We start from the raw sequence: 22393 nt of genomic DNA on the forward strand, positions 1-22393 counted from the left end.
GGAAAGAGAAGAAAGCTGCACGTGTGAGGAACAGACATGGTCTGTGTTCGCACATCTGTGTTTATGTCCATGTTCGATACAGAGCTCTGTGATGACTTGGCACTTTTGGCCTCCTGCTCTGTTTCAGGGTTTCCCGTTAGTGGCGTCGGTCTGATCGCCTCTTTCCCCTCGTAAGAAAGAACGAGTCAAACAAGTGATCGGAGAAGTGCACGGCAGCGAATCAGCCAGCCTGCGAGGAGTGGACTGTAAAAATGACAAACTGTAGGAGGTCCCTGTGGTTTTACATATGTCACCACTCGTAAAGTACATCCAGATGTGCACAAAGCACAGGGTGACACTCTGGTTATCCTTTATATATGAGCCTTTGCACCAGTGACAGTGAATATTTAATTACCGTGTGACTAAACTGTCATGGATTGGCTGAAAAGACTGAGATCCATCTGCAAGTTCTTTTAATTCTTTCTGACTTCTGGTTATGTCCCTAATTTCATTGCTCCCTGTAGATAATCATATTTAAAACAGCTTACATATATTGTATATCCATTCAAAAGCTTATATAGAGGTTCATAGTTTTAATTTGCGTTATTACTTGAAAACGTTTAATGCTCTAATGTTCAGAAGTCATAGCAGCTGTCCATTGCTGCAACTCCTCTGTTCAGCCTCTGTCTCAAACACTTGGTTTTAGCTCCTGTCTGTTTTCTGTGGGGGGGGAGGGGGCTTCAAAACTTTGCAAAACTTTTAAACCTCACAAAAAAAAAACACCAGAGGAAAGAAAACCTGAAAATGTGAAATATGCCTCCCATAATACACTCGATCAGAAAACTGTTGTTACTCAAACAGTAGTAAACTGTGAGCTTGTTGTTGGTTGTGGTTTGATAACTGATGCTCTATTGAGTCTCATCGCCTGCAGGGACAGTGTCTGTCGACAAAAATAAACGACAACTCAAATGTTGTAACCCAGTGTGGCTCATTGATTGTTTTAATGGTTCCAGTGGAGCTCACAGAGCGTTCAGCTGCACCAGTCAACACTTGTCAGTTGGATAAATTGAAATTCATGGAATTTAGCTCAGAGACACAAATCTTCTGCAATCTGCTCAAATTCAACACTGGTCAAATATCCATTATCTCATACAGTTGAAAGGAATATTTGTTATCATACAGTAATAATATTCATAATTATTATCATTTTAATTCATTGAATCTTGATCTTAAGCCAGATTTGCACCACATCTCACCTGTTCAGAGCTATTTACACTCTACATATGTCTTCTCCAATAAATATCTCTTCATTATTAATTGAGAAATTACTAGAAAAAACGTCTTCATTTCACAAGGTTAAAGAAAGTAAAAAAGAAATTCCTGGATCCGTCAGTTTAATTGAATTTGCCTTTCATCCTCGACCCACACACCAAGTTTCAAGAAAATCAGTTAAATAGTTTCTTCTTAATTCAACAATGAAAACACTTCAATGTCACTAGAGTTCAAACCTCAGCCAAAGTCCGACAGTCCTGTTAAATTCTATCAATCTGCTGCAAATCAGCCTAATCGATTTAATCCAGATCCATGAATTACTCTCTGGAAAATAAGTTAATCTTGTGATGTAAACAAAAGTCAAAACAGATTTTTGGATCTGCCCCTTTGTCCAAAAGTAATGGTTTCTTGTCGCATCTTTTTATAAAGATTCCCACAATTTGGCTCAGTAGTTTTGCGTAACTTTACACGACCTCACTGCAAACAGAGTTTTTTCTAAACGAGGGATGCTATGTTATTTATACTAATTATGATAAAATGAGCTGAGCATCCCTGCAGTGACCCCCCCCCCCAAACAGTTTATTAATTTGGCAACAAACAGCCGAGACATTGTCCATCATTGGCCAAGTCCACATCAAAGGAGAAGAGACTGAACCAAGACAACAAACTGTCTTTCATCGAATCAATAGTTTGATATAATTACAGACTCTTTTTGTCTCTGAACAAAGAAGCTTTTCTTCTCCGAGGCAACTGGAACATCAACAGATTATTCAGAGTTCAGTCGAGGCCGCCGCTTCTTCTCCTCTAGCTCCTCTGGACCCCGCGGCCTGTTCTGTGTATTCTCCGCGTTCTTAATGACTATGGATGAATACGTTTTATCTCGGGAGGATCAGCTAAAGTCACAGCGGATAAAACTGTGTTTTCCCATAACTTTCTGACCCTGGAAGATCAGCCCAGAAATAATTTGTTTTTTTCTGATATCAAGCGAAGAGAAAGGCGGTTTGATTTAAAGAAATTAGTTTTTACACGGTGGGAAAATGATCACGAGAATGTTGCTGTGACGTGTAAAAAGAATGAGGATAAAAATATCAGAGGATTAAATGTTGGAGGACGGAGAGCAGGGTCAGGGAGATGTCACCGTGCAGCTGCAGCTCCGTCAGAAACTGGGTTTCCACACATTTTCACACATGAACTGTCAAAGAAAGTCGATTTATTTAGAATTCTACCAACTTTTTGATTTAGAAATATATATTTGGTCAGTGCACTGTAATGGGAAAATAAACCAATCTAGCTAAGATGTGTAAGAAATTCATGAAGACTCAATGAACAGCTAAAGGTTATTGGATAAAATGCAAAAAATCCGAAACACCTACAGCTGCAATAACATCAATCAAGTATAATCGATTCGTTGATTGAAAGAATTGGCAAATATTCTGATAATTGATTCATTGTTCAACTCATTTAAAAGTAGAAAATTCCGAGTGTTTGATGGTTCTTTGTCTTTCGTTTCTAATATTTAAATATGATACGTTTTCGGAGTGTTCTGACTAAACAAGACATTTGACGTCATGCTTTTCTTTGGGATATTGAGATTAACTTTCTTTTTACTGTGATGTTATTCATGAAAATAAACGTTATAGTTGCTGCACTGTAGGATTCTTTTGTCACATTGCAGACAAGTCACATTCAGCCATTCATACTTCTATATATACACATTATTCCAACTCTGCCGGAGCCGCCGCCAGAGGCAGCTGAGGGTTCAGCGTTTGGCCAAAGGACACTTTGGCATGCGGACTAGGATTCAACCACAGACCTTCTGATCAGCTAAAGTTGTTTATTGTGTGGTTGTGTGTGTGTGGGTGTGTGTGTTTTTTTTTTTGACTGCTGCGTTTCATTCCCCATTGAGTGAAATTTTAGATAGTTCATCAAATTCGTTTTGCATATTTATATCGCCCTCATGGGGATTTGTAGTAAATCTCATCAGCCTTTTCATCTAGCGCCACCCTCAGGTCAGAAAGTTCCAATTTATTTATTATGAACATTACAATTTGGGACTTTTTTTCTTCAGGAGTTTTCACACTAGACAGTCCGGACCCAGGTTCAGGTCTTTGATCCATTGTTTGCCTTTGATCCAGTTAGTTCTGGTTTCACACTGCGTCCTGTCATCGTTATCACCTACTGCATCTACTGGTTTGTAGACAGGGGCGTCTGTCATCAATCATATATATAGAAAGAAAAGTAGTCAAGAAAAAATGAATGAATGGAGGCCAAGTGAGCCACTTTCTTCTTCTTCTTCTCTTGTTTAATTCAGTCCCAACTTCCCGAAATTTGTCTGAAAGTCAGAAACAAAGTGTTTACTCAATGCAACAAACAAAAACCTTTCTTTTGGTCGGACTGGAGTTTTCTTTCACTCTTGTTTCTTTGGTTCAGTCTAAACTGAAAAAGTCTGAAGGTCCTGATCAAACAGGATCATTGGGACCCAGAGCCCTTAGTTCTGTTGTCTCTTTCCTCCTCTGAGGTCTGAGGACACACAGGATTCAGGTCGTGGCCACATTACAGGATAAAAACCCACTTTATTTGGAGATGAAGCTGTATTTGTTATTTGTTTGTGCTGACATGCTGGGATCTTTTAAAAACTCCTCTCTGACCCTAACCCTTACGAGCTGCAGGCGTCTCATGTTGTGGACGGAGAGGTTTTCTTCGCTGTGATCTCCCAGCGAGAGTTTACAATGCAGAGCCATGTTTTTTGGTCACAGTTTGTGGAGAGGCTGTGTTATTTTTTACAAGGACTCCTTGTGTCCGTGCACCAGTGTGATCCACAGAGCATTACGGCACATATAATTACAGCGCTGCATGGTCATGTCCCTCTGAAACCTCAGCCCGGGCCTCCATTTTGGTTTTCCACCATTTCACTCACTGAAGTTTGGATAAAAGTGTTGTTAAAGCAAACGCACGTGTTTTTTAATCCAAGGTGCGTAAGTCTGTGTTTATGTTTGTTCTGCTCCGCTGAGGGGAGTCGACGTGTGTTAGTGTCTCACAGTTTACGTTTGTTTTCGCGGCGTCCTTGGCTTTCTCTGACCAACGCAGCCGCAGTCACCCTGCCTGTGGTTTGGGTCTGGAGCGTGGAGGAGCAGGCGGCAGTTTGCACTGTGGGTCCTGCGTACACAAGCGCACGAGTCGAGAGAAGGACTCCAGCTGGCACAGAGGCCCCCGGCCCCAACAAAAGAAAAGAGAGGACTTCAGCACAAAACCACATTAGATCGCACACATCTGCAAAACGTAAACAGCTCATGATTGAAGAAAAACAAGATTATTTATTTGATTTCTCATCGATGTCCCCAAAGAGTTCAGCTGGGACATTTGTTTCCTGGGCGAGTTGTGTCACATTAAATATTTGGTCAAAGGGATCCATGTGTGAAATGCGTGGTGGTCAGTGTTGATGACGCGCCGCCACAATCAAATCAGGGTAAAGGAAACACTGAGGAGTGGAAAAACATTTTTGGTTTTAAGTTGAAATGTCAAATGTTGGTGGTTGAACAGACTGGATGTAAAAGATGGACGACATCATGGCTCCCTAAAAGTGAAGCCAAAGCATCTCAATCACCCCCCCCCCCCCTTCTTAATAAAAACAGGGGTTAGAGAGATTCACGAGAGATAATTCTAGTATTTCAAAACAGAAACATGTTAAATTCCAAGTTCTGTCTGTGTTGTTGCCGTTATGTCTGGAGGTCCTCATGTTCAGGTCCTCATGTTTAGGTCCTCATGGTCAGGTCCTCATGTTCAGGTCCTCATGGTCAGGTCCTCATGTTCAGGTCCTCATGGTCAGGTCCTCATGTTCAGGTCCTCATGGTCAGGTCCTCATGTTCAGGTCCTCATGTTCACGTCCTCATGTTCACGTCCCTCAGGTTCACGTCCTCATGTTCAGGTCCTCATGTTCACGTCCTCATGTTCACGTCCCTCAGGTTCACGTCCTCATGTTCAGGTCCTCATGTTCACGTCCTCATGTTCACGTCCTCATGTTCACGTCCTCATGTTCACGTCCTCATGTTCACGTCCTCATGTTCAGGTCCTCATGTTCAGGTCCTCATGTTCAGGTCCTCATGTTCACGTCCTCATGTTCACGTCCCTCATGTTCACGTCCTCATGTTCACGTCCTCATGTTCACGTCCTCATGTTCACGTCCTCATGTTCACGTCCCTCAGGTTCACATCTTCATGTTGTCCCAAACAACAGCGCTGCCACAGCAACCTTATCGCTGCAGCCTCAGTTATCCACGGGCTCTGCTCTCCATCACCGGGTCGCAGAGCTTGTGACATCAGCCTCACTGACCTCACTCGTCAAGACAAGCTCCAACACAAACAGGCTTTGTCACACACACACACACACACACACACACACACACACACACAGGAGGAGCTGCAGCAACATTACGTCATATGAACCTTTTCGAGTAATAACCCAAAGTAAACTGATGACCAGAATATGTCTCCTTTACACGGTTGATTTTTTAATGATGCGCAGCTGCAACTAATATTATATCGATTATCAATTACTCTGCTATTTATTTTCTGAACATTTTGTTGGATTGTTTTGTTTATAAAACACCAAAACCTGTTTAAAAACACGGTGTAATTAAACGGCTGGTTTACTTTGTGAAGCCGCGTATAAAACCCAAAGATACGGAATTTACTAGAATCTTAAACCAATGAAATGCAGCCAAGCCTCTACTGGTAGCAGCTGTTTGTCAGTATTGACTTTATTTTATTGTTGTTTTTGTTTGGTTGCTTCAAGGTGAGCTCCTCTACGATGGGACAATAGTGAAGTGACGCTCAAGGCCGATCTTATCGTATCTCAGATCTTCAACCTGATTAATTCCCCACTACTCACAGTGTTTGGTTCTAACTGGAAGTTTAAATTACTGTAATGGGGGACATGTGCTATATCCTGTTTTTCTCAGCTTAATAAAATAGACCCCCAGACCGCAGAGCTTCAGGTTGCCAAAAGAAAACTGGCCTGATGTTGTTGTCGAGATGACAAAGTGGTGACATGAGGTGATTTCATTCCATTTCTTTCATTGCTCCCAATTAACAGAGCTTGAAAATGACCCGGGACAGATCGGTAGTCGGCTCCGAAGGATCCAAATTGTTTATTATCATTTTATTACTGGAAACTTGAGCAACATATTGGGTCAGATCTTCTGACACATGTATAGAGCTGCTTTCAGACACACACCAACCTGGATAATCTCCTGAAAGTATCAGGGGCTGTATGTGAGCACGCAAAATGTCCGAAACAGTAGAGTTCATAGAGTTCATGTCTAATAACGAACAAAGATGCAGTCGCAGAGGGAGGAGGTGGCATTAAGACGATGTGTTTGTCTGGAACAGGAGACAAAATAAACATTTATCAAAGTGCAAAAGGTGTGCAAGAGTTTCTTCACGTTCCAAAAGGTGAAAAGTTGAAGGATCCTCAGCTCACTTTCATGAATCTTCCAGACAACAAACACTGAGGAGCTCACTCGGCGAAATTCAGACTTCCAAGATCTGTGCCTCCCTCTCCCCTCCTCTCCTCTCCTCTCCCTCCCTCCCTCACTAGATCATCCTTTTGTCACGCAACTCCCCCGAGAAACGTCAACTGCTCTGGAAGCTGCCGGGAGTTTTCCACTCAGATTTCTGTTTCTGTGTTTTTTCCAGTGCGGGGGTGCAGCTTCGTGGCAGCGTCTTACCACCTTTTACTGCAAGTGATGTCTGGCCTGTTGACGGAGTGAATCATGTGGATGGAGGCGTCCTGATGCTCCACACCACCATGTTGATAATGTGGCCAAATTAATGAGCGGCGTTAAACCTGCGGGTGTGTGTGTGTGTGTTTGTGTATTTGTTGAGTAAAACGGCGCGTTCTCACATTCAATTTCTAGGTGTGGGCCTGTAATTGTTTCACCAGGCTGTTGTTAAGGGTCTCTGCACCCCCCCCCCCCCATCTACCCCTCCCCAGCCTCCTTCCAAACACAAGCACGGCACAGCAGCATCTGCACAGAGCGTGTGCCAGCCCTACCGTGGTCTCACAGCCAAATCCGCCAAGACGAGAACCCGCATGCAAAGGATTATGGGTTTTTTATATACGCAGTTTACAGAAACTCTTGTTTAACGCGGGGGTGGGTTGGGAGAGGAGAGGGGGAGAGGGGAGGGAGGCTGCGGCCGGTGCGTCACATGGACGTCTCGGGCTAATTTATTCCATTTTTCTGTCAGTTTTGCCCTCGAGCAGTTTTATAGATTTGTTATTCAAAGAGCCGAGCTGTAGATCTGTGACAGGAACACGTCGTCTCCTGTGGAAGGAGCTGGTTTGAAATCAGTGACGATCTCAGTCAGGGAGAGATTCTTTAAATATCCTAAAGGCTGTGGAAGAGTTTTCTACGTGTAATGTTGCAGAGCGATGCTTTAATCATGTGCAGTTTAACCACGTTGTTGCCAGGAAACACTTAACTTGATTTTTGTTCTCCTTCATCTGCTGCTGGAGCTTTTGCCAGTTTCTGATGTTCACCATTTCGCAGAGTGCACTGGTTTTCCTGTGTTTGAACGTCGAGGGGCCCTCAGAAGAGCTGCATGGAACCACAGAATCCTGTTCGCTAAGATCTCCTCTGCAGCAGCTCAATATGAGGAGGTTTGACTTTTGGGTGGGCAGAGCTCCAGGGAGTCCGGCCTGATACAAGAGCGATGATTCTCCATCGCTCTCTCATTGTTTTAATGGGAATTATAATAGAGTAGAACCACTGCTCATCCCTCCCTGTGGGAACCACTGGTTGAGCAAATCACTTCTTCTAATTCTGCTGTGTGCTGGTGTGTTGGGCAGGCAGCTCTTATTTTGAAACTGTATTCCATTGCAGTGAATATTATTACTATGATATCAAATTAAAACTAATAAGTTATTCAAGGGATTATGAAAAAATACAATTGCATCGGCGAAGTCCTGAAAATCAATCTCATGCTTTTATGCATTTTATAAAAAACATTCTTCATTTTTACGACTTTCCAAGTTTCTTGATTTCCTTTTCAAATTAAGGCTGTAATTTTTTCTGTAACATTTGTCATTTTATATTATTCAACGGCAGTTTTGTTTTCCTATTTAAACCTCAATTGAAAACAATATTTTCTCTATAACCCCACATCAATCAACCTTTGTGATGGGAACACGGTATAAATATTGGAGTTATTACCGGGACAGAATGACACAAGGTATAAATCACCTGCAGATTCACACTCAGGAATGCATCGCACCTGTGGGATCATGTGTCATTGCTCTCTCTTCACCAGGTTGACTTTGTGTGGGAGCCTTCAAATGGTTCATAGAATAAAAGGCATTTTATGTTTTTATGTTGTTATGAGTTTTGAAGAACACGTTTGAAGCTGCAACATCAAGAGAAGCTCGGAAATGTGGATAAAGTTCTGTCATCAGAGAACCCTGACATGAAAACCAACTGGTATTTGGCAGGTCTCTCTCTCTCTCTCTCTCTCTCTCTCTCTCTCTCTCTCTCTCTCTCTCTCTCTCTCTCTCCCTCTCCCCCAATATGTTATTCCATCTGCTTTATTTTTCTTTCCCCCCATGACTTCCCCTTCTAGTGGGTGACTAATATTTTCTACCTCAATTAGCTCTGAGACTGCGTATATAAAATAAACAGTCAGGAATCTGAGGTTGGATTGAAAGGAAACAGCGAAGCACACGGTTTGATCCAAGCCATGTGCTTGAAGCAGAATGAAAGTAAAAAGGGCTCAGACCTCCGCCAAGGCCCAAAAGTCCCCTTCAATTCAATCAAGCTGCACCACGTTACACACACTCACAGATGTAAGTCAAAATAAATGGCAAAATACCCCCCCCCCCTTGTCCAGATCCACAACCAAATTAAGTCCGTCCCCCAAGTTCTGAAAAACCAACAAACTAAAAACCAAACAACTCACAACCCAAAATACACACCACCCAACAGATAAACTAACAAATGGGGGTGAAAATAAAACATATAACCTACTTGGTGAACCTTTGTTTTCCACTTGGAACCTGTTATTAGTTTAAAACCTGCAGTAGACAATTCAGTTTTATTTTGAAAGCCATACAAAAAAAAACACCCCTTGAAAAAAACTTGTTTTACGCATTATTTGTTAAACGAACAAGATCGTATTTAATTATTTATCGTTTTAAACATTAAACTCGAGATGTGCAGGAAGCGGAACTTTGTTTTCTTGTGATACAAACAAGTGGTTTCCTGCCTTCAACCTCATCACCACTGTCCAGACAGTACAGTTACATCTTCTCATCTAACTCAAGAACACAAATATCAAACTCTCCCTTCATCAGGTTGTTTCTTCTTGCCTGTGATGATCCTCTGAGAGAACATGTCCCCCTCTCATGGCTGGTACTCTCTGTCCTGACTCTCTAACTTCTTGAGATTTCGGCTCTAATGCATGAAATCGAATCATTATCATTTTTGAAGTTGTCAGCACTCGTTCGTACTGAAGGGCCCGTGATTGAAATGGAACATGTTAACAACACGGATACCGATGTCTCGGGGGATTAATATAAAACCAGTGCATCTGTTTTCAGTCGGGCTTTGTTTTCACTGTGCGGTTCTGGAAGGGGGGTTTCGATGCTTTGGGGCCTCGACAGAATGAGTCAAGAGAAATCCAGTGTATTAACAAAATGTCCTTAGATTCTAAAAATAGATTCACTCTGAACTGGTTTTACCGTATGGGACTCATTTTATGTGTTTGTCCGTGAAAGAAAGTAGTGCAGTGTGTGTTGGAGTGTGTGCGGACATTATATGTGTGTGTTGATGCGCCACTCATGTGTGTGTGTGTGTGGCTTTCTGCCTGTTTTCTATTGGTCTGTAAAGCCACATGAAAGTTTCCCTGCTCTGGGGAGATTGTCTGTGTTTTTCATCACAAGCACAACCAGAAGTTTGTTGGACCGACTTTGACTGTTTTAGTTTTTTTTATCAGATTTCGGTCCAGACTTTGACCCTTTGACCAGTGGATGTGAACGGTGGGAGCGCGCTCACATTACCGTCACTGAGCTGTTACCTAAACGCTTCGGAGGTGAATGGAAAAGCTGAGATGTGTCAGGCTTCTGCTGCTGGAAGACGGTCAGCAGCACTGATAGCTCACAGCCGAACGTAACAGAGACCAAGGTCGAGCAGAAAAAGAGACAGAGGACGAATCAATCAGCGAACAGCTCAGGTAGAGTTTCATGTAAAACCACATTTTACCTGCTGTAAACACTCCGGTCCGATGAAATGATGAAAACAGCAGATGTCTGAGCTCTTCCCTCGGTCGACTCGGTGAAAACTACAAGATGGAGACACACAGGTTTTAAAGCAAACACCAGCCGGTCTCTGAAATCAAATAAAAAAACACAAAATGAAGTCATTATCCATTTAAAGTCCATCGAGAGCATTACACACAATACAAAACAAATAAAAGACGACGCGGGTTAAAGCTGTTTATTTACAAAACGCTGCTCACAAACCAATGGGTGATTGTTTGTACTAAACTCTGATCATGTGACCCAGTTACATTCTGTATGCAAATGAAATCGTCACATAAAGCGCACAAAGAATTAACCAAACACTATTTTAAGGTGACACAACAAAGCCTCTCGTTGCACTTTAAATTTCCTCTGTAAGGCTGCATGAACTCAAACAACCAAGAATTCCCAGCTGCTCTTCCAAGTCCAGTTTACTGATGATGGAATAACCAGATATTACCCCCCCCCCCCTCCTCCTCAGTGTAGGTGACCCACACACTCAATACAAACAGCAGCTGAGCTCGACTCCAGAACAACTCCTCCTGTGCTCATTAAGCTCCGTTTCTCAGCATTTAAGAATCCCCGTGCGGTTTGAAGAAACCTTCTAATGAAACGCAATTAAAATGAAAAGAGGGTAATGAAAAATATTTACCCCGAGCCCAATGAAGTGGCTGGTGAAGTTGACGACTCCTCCTGATAAAAGCCATATGCCTGTTGTTGCAAAAAAAACAAAACAAACTCTTGGCACAGATTTTCTCAGGCGTTAGCGGTTGTGCCAGCGGGAGAATTAACTCCCGACAGTGGAGGGTGGAGGAGTGAGAGGCTCATCCATCAGAAGCAGAAGATCAGTGCTCTGATCCATCTCATCGTCATCGAGCCAAATCACCATGAGTGACAACCAGCGACTGGACAGACCTCACGTAAATCTGTCTAACAATCCTCTGATTGGTCGTGGAGGTGTTTGTGGTCGACAGCTTCTACAAACACGTCAAATACCCCCCCACTCCAAAGTGCCAGAAACATCACATTCTGTAAACGTATGTAAAGTGGCAGTGACGGGAACTGAACTGCCGGAGTTAAAAGACAGATCTGTGGGAGAAATATGTGTTTTCCACCACAAATGGATGCCAGGAAGGAGACGGAGCTGGAAAGTAGTTTAACAGAGAAATGAGACAATGGCCTGTTCTACCAGAAGTCAGGGTCCAGCTTCAAAATCATCCTCTTTTTTTTAAGATTTAGTTCTGAGTTTATCTTACGAACCAAAGTTCTTACCCAAGTAGTCGCTGCAAACTTTACTCTAACGTCACTTTTCAGCTCGGTGAAAACGATATTTCAACTCATGAGAGACAAACTCATGATGTTTTCTTTAAGCCAAGAAAGGCCAGATCTTTGTCTTGTCTCAAAAAAGTTTTCCTCAAAATCTTTCCAGGTTCTTAAAATACAAATATACTTAAGAAGTATGTTTCTCTGACATTTATCGACGCCACAAAAGACCCAGAGCCAGGAACTGGACGGAGTGGAAACGACAGCCAACGGCCACGGACAGATTTACAAATCATAGAATATCTTTAAGCCTCTGCACTGGCGACAGCTGTGGCCCTGAGGCTTCATGTTGTCAGGGTTCTCCGTCTGATTCTCCTCAAACGTAATCTCTCAGGAACGCGTAGATGGAATTTCTTCAGATTTGGCACCAACGTCCACTTGGACTCATGTATGAACGAATGAGACTGTGGTGGCCAAAGGTCAAAAGGTGAACATCAGTCCGACGTCACAGATAATGTTTTTAGAGGGATACTTCAAGGGAAATACCAAAGTGGATGAAACGATGGAATTCACTGTGACACATTTGCAATACCTAAAGAATAGCAGAGGAGAAGTGACCCTATCTCCTGCAGCATGCAACCAAAAGGCCTTAAAGCTAAAAGGTTGGTAATCCTGGGAAAGGGTAGAAAGTGCAGAGTACAGTTTGAACATAATGAAACTGAAACATCCCAACTTCCTCCTATCAGCTCTCTGGTTAAAGCTTCTCCCTGAAAACACATCAACGAAACAACTCACCAACCCTTTCTGATTCTGGTTTCAGATCATCTTACTTGCATTTGAAAATAATCTTTTCCTAATTCTTACCAAAGTTATATGAGTACAAACATAAAGCAGCTATAACCAGTGAGATGTCTCAACAACTAGATGGTTTGCTGCTGGGTTTTGTAATTGTTTTGTAATAACTCTGGAGAGAATCTTTAATGGCTCAAATGTAAAAAAAGTGTCTCCTGTTAGCTTGGCTGCAGAGTCTCATCTAGTTCTCATCCCTTCTTTAACTCTAGATAAACTCCCCGTGTGATGTCAGAGGCTAAACAACACTAAGAGCCCACTCTGTGAAATTTAATGAATAAAGATCCAAGGACTTCATTTTTTAATTTTGACATCTTGTGTTTGTTTGACCGAAGAAGATCATCTTGATCCGTCACTCGATCCGTCTGCTTCCAAGCGTGTCTGAGACCTCCCCCCCCACACCCCCGAGGGGACATGTAGAGGACATGAGAAGCAGCTCTGTCAGAGGGGACTTGTTGAGAAAACAGAGGAGAACAGTGAAGCCGAGCCGATCCTGCGTCAACACTATTCGTCGCCGTCCTCTGATAAATGTCGTTAAATTCCCACGCTGCTTTTGACCTTTGACCTGGAGACGGACGCTGCCGGCCGGTCCCACTGCTCTGCTCCTGTCCATGGGATATCTTTTAAAGGGGAAGAAATGGCGTTCCTCCTGCTCCCTGGGAGCCTCACAGGGTCCCCGTGCCGAGACGCTCTCTCAGCCCGACGCCCTGATCAGATCCAGATGCAGCTGGAGTGTGGACGGGGACAGAGGACGAGCGGCTTCACTGCAGCACTGATTGATCGGGGTCGGGGTGAAGCGGGGATTCACGTTTCTTGACTCTGTCCCTCCCCCTCCTCCTCCTCCTCCTCCTCCTCCTCCTCCTCCTCCTCCTCCTCTCTGATGCCTGTGTTTTATGTCCGCTGCTCAGACGGCGTTACGCTTCACGTCTGGCTCCTCGCCTCACCTCTGCTGAGTGTTTAATGAACTCTTTTACAGTCAGAGGCTCAATCTTAACCACAGTTTATAGGTGCCCAGAACCAGCTTTCAATGAATCCTTCCATCTGCCACGCTGCGAGACGTCAATTATAGTAAATGAAAAAAAACAAAACAGGGAATGCAAATCTCCTGTTGAGAGAAGGATCAGGATCTTCTTTTTGTTTTTCACATCTTCCATCTGTGTGTGTGCAACATTTTCCACTGTGTGTTCCCCTGACAGAGGACTGCAGAGTTACTGCTGAGTGACGGGGAAGCTCAGATCTGTCGTGACTACAAAAGCATGAGACTTTTCTATGGATATTTGCCTTTGAAAATAGGACAGTGTGGCAGTGGACATTTACAGAGGTATAGTGGTAGTATTCACAGGAGTATAGTGGTAGTATTTACAGTTGGAGGAGGATACAAGTGGCTGCAGGTTGGGTTTCGGACCCGGAACCTTTCTTCCATGTTTTCCAACTTTCTCTCGTCTTTTCATGATGAAACCCCTTTACCATCCACAAGGGACGAATACCTCCCACTTCCCAGAAAAGTTCCAATATGGCACACATGGTTCGTACCTCCACCTCTAGGGCTGTCAGTCCCTCAAATTCAATCATGCTGCGAATAAGAAATAATAATAACGATTTGTGAAATCAGTTGTAAAACCACTTTGTTAAAGAACTGAGTGGTAAATGTGTCTTTTTCCATTTTTAACAGGTTTCTAAAAATCTCTTTTCACATTACTAATATTTGTTGATCAAATGGATCTACAGTATGAGAAGAGGAAGAAGTGGGCTTTTGACTTTTCGTTAAATTTACAAGTAGAGTGGCACTCAGAGCGCTAGCCTCTAACATTAAGACCCAAAAGCCCAATTAAATCCAACCAAGCTGCAACAAATCTCACACACTCATAGTGTCAGTCCTCTAAATGTGCAAGATAGTATTTCCCATTAAGATCCATTAATGATTTCCTGGGAGAATGGTGAAAACGCTGGATAACACAATGTTAATGTTTCCTGGATCTGCCACCTCATGTGGATCCACACCTAAATTGAATGAGTTCTTCCCAAACCCATAACACAGCCCTCCACCGAGTTCCAAGTAAATCCATCCAGTAGATTTTGTTGCATCTTGCTTAAAAACAAACAAACAAACCAACTATTAAACAGACGGGGGTGAAAACATAACCCCCCCCTTGGCAGAGAAAACAATGCAAACCATCTAAAAAATCTCACAAACGACCAGAAAGTTAAAACATAAAAACAACAATGAACTTGTTGCACAACCAGATTGCATTTGGTTTTCTAACGACCATGTGTTGGTTACTGTCTCCCTCTTTAAACGCCTGTTTTTCATTCCCCCCCCCCCCCCCCAGGACCATGCCGACCATGCGGAGCTCCATCGTGCTGCTGATCATTAGCGTGCTGATCGGTCTGAGCTGCTGCCTGAACCCGAGGGACCCGAATGTGTGCAGCATGTGGGAGAGGTGAGGCCGGTTCATCTATGACAAACAAACACATGTTCCTGTTGTGGTATGAAATTAAACTCCTGTTCAAGAGGTGGTCGACCAGGGCGCTCGTCCATCACATGAAGGATCAAATTCACTTTATGGAAAGATTCTCTGCAGCTCAGAGATGAACTTGCTCAGTGAAGACAGAAAACTCAACATTAGATTCTGCATCTACAAGTCACTTCAGTTTTCAGGATAGAAATATTTGGTACTTGGATGAGATCAGATCTATCAGGGCCTAATAACTTTGAATTCAATGTTGCTGGTGCTAACATCTGACCTATGCAGATATGTAGGATATTTACATTAATCCATAACTTCCATCAAAATAACAAAAGAATAAAATCAGGTTTCATCTGAGGCAGAAAGAAGAAAGAAAATGAAATCTAAGGAGAAATATTTTACTTTTCCAATTTTTCCTCTAGTGTGTTGTGTAGTTTTTTTGTGTATGTAAAAGTTAAAAAGTCCGCTGTGCCCTGGCTAGAGAAAATCAGGAAATCACCAAAGTAGGGTTCACCTTCTGGAGACCATGAACATCTTCATAATAACTTGGTCATTTGTCTGAAAAGTAAAAAGTGACCAGAAATGGAGCAGGAAAACGTTTCTATTTATTCTGTGAATCATTGACAGCCTGAGATTCATGTTGTTTCCTTTTCCAGCTTCACCACCTCAGTCAAAGAGTCGTACTCGCATCCTTACGACCAGGTGACGGATGAGCCCTGCTCGGACCCTCGGACCTCCTACCGATGCATGCGCCACAGGTAGTGCCATTCGGGTGACTCATTTCCTGTCGGGGTTGACTTCCTGTTCCTGTCAGTGGGGGGGTCCCGGCGTCCTGTTTGACTCTGTTATTCTTTCAGGATCACCTACAAGACGGCCTACAGGCAGGCGGTGAAGACAGACTATCGCAAGAGGTACCAGTGCTGCCCGGGCTACTACGAGAGCAGAGACAAGTGTGTCCGTGAGTAACTGTGGGAATCTTTTCATTGTCCTTCCTTCCTGGTCCGAACTGGTTAATAAATCAGACAGAGAATCAATCGGCAGCTGGAGGGCGACAGTGAGAGTCCTGTGGCCAGTGAAGAATCGTCAGACATGAGGTTTAAACCTGTGGTTTTATGAACCATCACAACATTAAACACCAAACTGAAGGTTTTTACTCAAAGATTCAAGATTCAATACTTTATTATCAACAAGGTTTAGTACAATTTGTCTCGGTGAGCTCAGCCAATCATAGATAACAAAAAAAATACACTCACTCCAAGTACATCATAAAGTATGAGGCACAAATACAGAGTAAACCGTCCTAAAAATAAATATTAAGATATATGCAACCATGGTTAAGATAAATTAAAATTAAATTTATAGAATGTGTAGTTAAGACACCAACTGTACAAGTCAATAGAAAAAGTCCATAATGAAAAGAAATATATATACAAATAAACTCTAGTAACTCACACATTAACCTGAATATTCTGCATTATTCAGATTTATAATCAAATTCTTGTGAAGATTTTATTATTTAATACATTTGGGAAATTTGGCAATAAAGTCCTGAATCTTGGATCTTCGTTTTACGTAATAAAATCCATTTTATCCAGTCGGAGTTCGGAAGTTGTGTGTCATCGGCCATTACAGCCGAATGTGCGTTTTTGTAAAAGCTCAGCGACTCTCAGGAAACAAAGTAATGCGACGCTGAAACATGATGATGGAGGAATTCAATCAGCGGCTAAAATGGTGGCTGTGGTTTGTAAGTGAAATATTGTCACGTTTTGTGCACACAGAGTGATTCAGGGTCATTACGCAGAGGCAAGCTGTTTTTGTCTCTTTTCCACACAATGTGCAAAGTCAACGAGGAGCATATGACACTGGAATTACCAAAATTATGGGTTTGATTCCCGGCGGAGCTTCTCATGTTGAAAACACAATATGTACTGGCAGCACCAGCTGGAATCTTCAAACTTTGTATTTGTTGAAACCCTGCTGCTCCCAACTTTTTCATAATTTCCTTTCAAGGATTTCACATCTTTTTTTTTTTCCACTAGCAAAATATACGAAAGACTCAAGATGTGTCACTGCTGCCGGTAAAAGCTCTGCTACTAAAATTCTAATTAAGAATATCATCAGTGGACGTTTTACTGAGGCAACAGTTTCATCAAGATCCACAATTAGTCATAAGGGGGAAAAGATGAACGGGTTAAAAAAAAAAACTTTTACAAAGTTAGAGAAAGTGAAAGAAAGATCCTGGATCTGCTTGAGATCTGGATCTGCACCAACATTTAATGGCTTCGACCCTGAACTCCTTGAAGGAGGAAATAAATATCAAGTTGTGCAAACCAAAAAGGCTTTTACATTTCAGGTCACGGAGTATTTCTGGAGGAGAGTCACAAGACATTCATAAAAGTTTGTTTTTAAAGTTTGTTGTTTCCAACACTGTTCAAACCCAGAGAATCTTTATTCAATAAAACAGAACGTTTTCATTTTGGTCCTTTTCAACTTTGAAACATGACCTCATCAATCTATTTGCATCAGATAGACTTTCCTTTCCCATGATCCCACACTGCTTCAAACTAGGTCTTTTGTCATTGTTTTGATCGAGAGACCCCCTAGTGGCAGAGGTTATTTAACGTTTAACTTATAGATTTTCCGTTTATTCTTTTTAAAACTTAAATCTGACCTGAACTTGAACATCCACAGCAGCAGGTTTACAGATCAAAACAAATCCCGTTGGAAGAATATTTTTGTCATTGGAAAATAAATAAAAACGGTCGCAGCCGTAAACAGCAACTCGGTAAATGGTCTCGATGGTTGAGAACATTCTACCTCAGCTTTACAAACTGGTTCATCTCAGAAAAGGATGATGGTAATAACAAGGTTTGTGTGAGTGGGTGCCTCGAAAGCTGGGAAAGATAATTTGGGTCGCTTATTGTTGACACACCTTTCACAGCAGTCTCTAATCTTGGCCATGATATATGTGTGTGTGTGTGTGTGTGTGTGTGTGTGTGTGTGTGTGTGTGTGTGTGTGTGTGTGAGTGTGTGTGTGTGTGTTTGTTCTGTGGCCAAACAAAAGCTCCTGATTTTCCTGACTGACATCATCATGAAGCTTGCAGAGTTGTATAATTGAAATCTCTCTTCAACGTGTCATCTCTGACTCCTCCCCCTGCACAGTGTCCTCTTTGTTTTCTAAATACATAGAATTAGATATAATTAGAAGCTCCTCCTCCATTTAACGACGTGTTGCTCTTTACTTAGATTCCCCCAAATCGCCACCTTCCCCTCCCGTTCCACTCGGGAGAAAATAAAAAAACAGAGGAATTATTGGTTGTGGCCCAGAAATACACGCCAAGTGTTTTCAATGGCACATGATATTTGTGGCGGAATTATTAGTCGTCAGTCAGAAATGCATGTTGGAGTCAACTTTAATTAAGAGCAGGAGCGTTTCTAATGCTGGCATGCAGGCGCTTTTAAGACGCTCTGAGGGGAAGCTCCTCGGCATCTGGTGCCTTCAGCTGCTCGGATGAGTCCAGCTGTCAGGACTGAGACGCAGCTGAATAGATTGAAAAGGGCACGAACAGGTAGACTGGACGATGGACGATGTGATTCCGGGCTCCCGGAGCACAAATAGTCTCGGGACCATCAGTAAATTAACTGAGGTGATGGTGACATTATTAGCTTGTGACATAGGTCATTTTCCCACATTGATTTCTCATGGATCTTGATGGAAACGTGGCATGTTTACAGAGGACTGGTCCTTGAGTGTGTGAGGGTTGTTTACCTTGGCGGATGTTTGCACTCCACTGTTCCATGCTGGTCTATATTGGGAATGGTATGGTTTAGAAAAGAGAGCTTGAACTCTGTCGAAAGATTGAACTTTGTTTGATCAAATCTCCTTTGATCAGGATCGGAGACACATGGAATTTTGGTTTTCATACGATTCTCAATAACAAATCAGCACAGACATTTTGGTTGAAGCCCAAAATTGTGATGATTTGACTTGGAAGACCCAAAAGTGCTTTTATACTTCACCCATAATGCAACAGCTTCAGATCACTGCACACCTTCCTGTTTGTTTAAGAGTTAAATAATAAATGTTTAATATAGGGATGGGAGATAAAAACTATATCAAGATGAGCATTTTCCTGGACTTTGGTTTATATTGCTATTGATAAACACTATATTACAATATTTATTGATATTGTTTTATTGCCCAGCCCTGGTTACGTTTTATTTCCAGAGAACTTCCCACAAAACCAAGTCTGTTAATAACAAGATGTTTTTCTAATCCCCAGCTCGCTGCACCAGGGAGTGTGTGCACGGCCGCTGTGTCGCCCCCGACCGGTGCCAGTGCGAGGAAGGCTGGCGAGGAGACGACTGCTCCAGCGGTATGAATCAGTCTTTTCTCTCTCTCTCTCTCTCCCTCAGACATGTCCTCACTCTGTCACTCTCACCTTCTCTCATCTTCACCCTCACTCGCACAACAGGAAATGACACCCGGCCGTTAGTCAAGGGCCTGATCTTCCCCGCACAGCGCTCCATCACAGAGCGGACGCCTTTCCAATGGAAACAGCGAAGGGAGTGTTACAGGAATGAGTCATTAACGTCAGTCCAGAAGTGGCTCAGTTCTCCTCCTCCTCCTCCTCCTCCTCCTCCTCCTCCTCCTCCTCCTCCTCCTCCTCCTCCTCCTCCTCTCACTCACTTACTCTTCAAAATGAGCAGTTTTAATGAGCCATAATTCAGCCTTTTTCTTAATAAAGCTGTGAAGTGCACTAAATTACAAAAAAAGAATCAAACAATCAAACATAATGAAGCCGATAAATCTCGCTCCAACAAACGTGTTGAAACTCAGCACGAGAGCCATAAGTTAGGAGTTAAACTGCTGAGTGATGCACGGAGAGAGAAGCCAGAGTCCATAAAAACAGGAGTTAAACAGACATTTAATCTTCTCTTCTTACCCGTCGAGGCTTTTACCAACTGAAGTCAGCAGGAAGAAGCTGTGATATGAATTCAAGGCATGGAGCGGTAAGGTTAACCCTGTCCGTCTCGTCTGAAATCTTTAAATCTGATCTTCTGAACACAAGTGTGAAACCGGGACCAGGTTTCACTTCACTTCATTTTCCTCCCCCTAACCTCCCTCTCACACATATGGAGTTTTCCACTGCCTTCAGCTGGGTCAATAGTCCACAGGCCTCCTCCATTTTCCCCCCACACTCCTCTGCAGAGAGAGGGAATTAACTCCAACGGGCAGCGGTCGGTGTCTTGACAGGGGGATGATGGGAAGGGGAAATGGAAAATGTTACCCCTCCACTCCGTCTTGCCGAGGCCAGTTTTCTCCGTCTCTCCCTTCGCTCCCTCCCCGCCGCACTGCTCACTTACGTAAATTCTCTCTCTCTTTTGTTTTTTCGCTCGTTCGCCTCAGCTCTCCTCTGCATCGTCGTCTTGTTTTGGCAGAACCGGGCCCTGGCGCTTCCTGGATGCCTGTGTGTTGAGTTATCTAACTGTGAGAAAGAAGGAGAGGGCCCCGAGGTTTTTAAAACTGAACGCTCCCGGGACTGTTTGCCCATAAATTTGGAGAATAAACTGAAGAAGGAGAGAGAACTAAGTCCAAGAAGGTGACACAAAGAGAGGAGATCGAAGAGAGTGACAAATGGAGTTTAGAGGTAATAAGCAGGAATGTGGCTCATCACAGTCGTGTTTGCTTTAAGTTTCAAGGCAGATTTTTCGAGCTGGAATCTAAAAACGAGCTGCTGGTTCAACGTCCAGGAGATTGTGTGGAGCGTCAGGCGCAACACAAAGCCGAAGCATTGCTTGGAAAAGTCACAGGGGAAAAGGAAGAATTTTCCCACCAGATCAGTGTGTGTTCTATAAAAAGAGCAGAGAGAAGATGTCGGTTGCGAAGTGGGTGTCACTCATATTAATGAAACGATCTGCTTTAACAAATAATAAAATGTTGAAGGTCCTGGAGAAGTGACCACAAACAAACACAAATGTTATTCTTGTTTGTGGGTTATCAGTCCTGTTGTTGTGATCATGATATCACAACAATACTCTGAAGGAATTTCTTGTTTGAGAACAGATGTTATTCAAATTTGGTTTTTCGAAAGGTCAAAGGTCAAGGCCGCATTGACCTAGTGTTCTTGTGATGTAGCAGATCCACCCACAAGGAATTTCATTACATCTTGGCTCAAACATTCACTTGGACTCAAGGATGACCTGATTAGAACTTGTAGGGCAAAGGTCAAGGTCACTGTGACTATACTATTGTCTTGTGAATGTGTTATTTTAAAAACAGTTTCAGAAAAATCCTCTTAAATTCTGCACAAATGTTCACTTAGAGAAACAGATAAACTGATTTGATTTCAGAAGTCAAAGGTCGTGTTGACGTCATATAAGGGAATAAAAAGTGTGGACTGAAACTGCACTGGTAGGCGGAGGCACGCGACCACAGTGCAGTGATTCTAGGTTTGAATCTCAAACTTCTGCAGACTCTGTGTTGATCCTCGCTCCCCATTAAAGTGAATAATTCAAAGCTGGACACACTTTAGGCTAAAGTGAGTTTATTCGAGGGAAGTAAACAAACTCAGCGACACTCTCAGAGGACGACTTGCACTCGGGGACGTGTGTTTACACGCAGATAAACAAACAGATGGGACGTCTCTTGATATCGGTCAGTGGAGGGCTGACACTCTGCCAGCTGGTTGCTCACAGAAAAACAAAAAAAGAAACACGTCCAATATGGTAAATTTCAGCCGTTCACTCATCAGCTGTCTGGACGGATCGGCTCTGCAGCTCTGTCACCGACAGGCCTGCAGACCCCTCGGTAACCCCCCCCCCCCCCCCCGCTCTCCTGGAGAAGGTCTGTGTAAACATCATTGCCGCTCCAGCTGAATTTCTCATTACTCCCCGTGACACACTCCAGCAGATCCCCTCTCTCGTGCCCACACAGAGAAGAAGTCGAGTTATGAATCAGTTAAACAAGAAGAGGGCAGAGGGTCCCTGCTCCGGGCTACTGCAGTAAACACTCGCGATCTGCTCCAAACCAAATTTGGCTCTATACCCTCCCCTCCATGTAATTATGGTCAAAGCAAGTCCTTGTGCTTCTCAAGGCTGTGGCAGGGCATGTGTTCAGCAGAGGCTAAGGTGAGGGGGGGTGCGCATTTTAAAGAGATGATTCCACGGAGGTCAGCGTGAAATCGTTGGCTTCGTTTTTTAAAGCGTGAGCGAAGATAACTTGAGGCTCATCCATCTGCTACGTCAGCAGCTACTGGGTATCACCTTCTTCT

At 43.1% G+C, this 22393-nt stretch overlaps 1 protein-coding gene across 2 annotated transcripts in view; it reads left to right on the forward strand.

Moving 5' to 3' along the window:
• Nucleotides 1-22393, forward strand: part of pear1 (platelet endothelial aggregation receptor 1) — a 45111-nt gene that overhangs the window by 6953 nt on the left and 15765 nt on the right. For both annotated transcript variants that reach the window (XM_062398795.1, XM_062398796.1), the window contains exons 2-5: nucleotides 14982-15092; nucleotides 15776-15877; nucleotides 15977-16077; nucleotides 19403-19495. In XM_062398795.1, coding sequence (XP_062254779.1) covers nucleotides 14986-15092; nucleotides 15776-15877; nucleotides 15977-16077; nucleotides 19403-19495 — 403 coding nt within the window. In that variant the 5' untranslated portion in view covers nucleotides 14982-14985. The remainder of the gene's footprint in view (nucleotides 1-14981; nucleotides 15093-15775; nucleotides 15878-15976; nucleotides 16078-19402; nucleotides 19496-22393) is intronic.

Source organism: Platichthys flesus, chromosome 11 (genome assembly GCF_949316205.1).
Source record: "Platichthys flesus chromosome 11, fPlaFle2.1, whole genome shotgun sequence".
NCBI classification, from domain to species: domain Eukaryota; kingdom Metazoa; phylum Chordata; class Actinopteri; order Pleuronectiformes; family Pleuronectidae; genus Platichthys; species Platichthys flesus.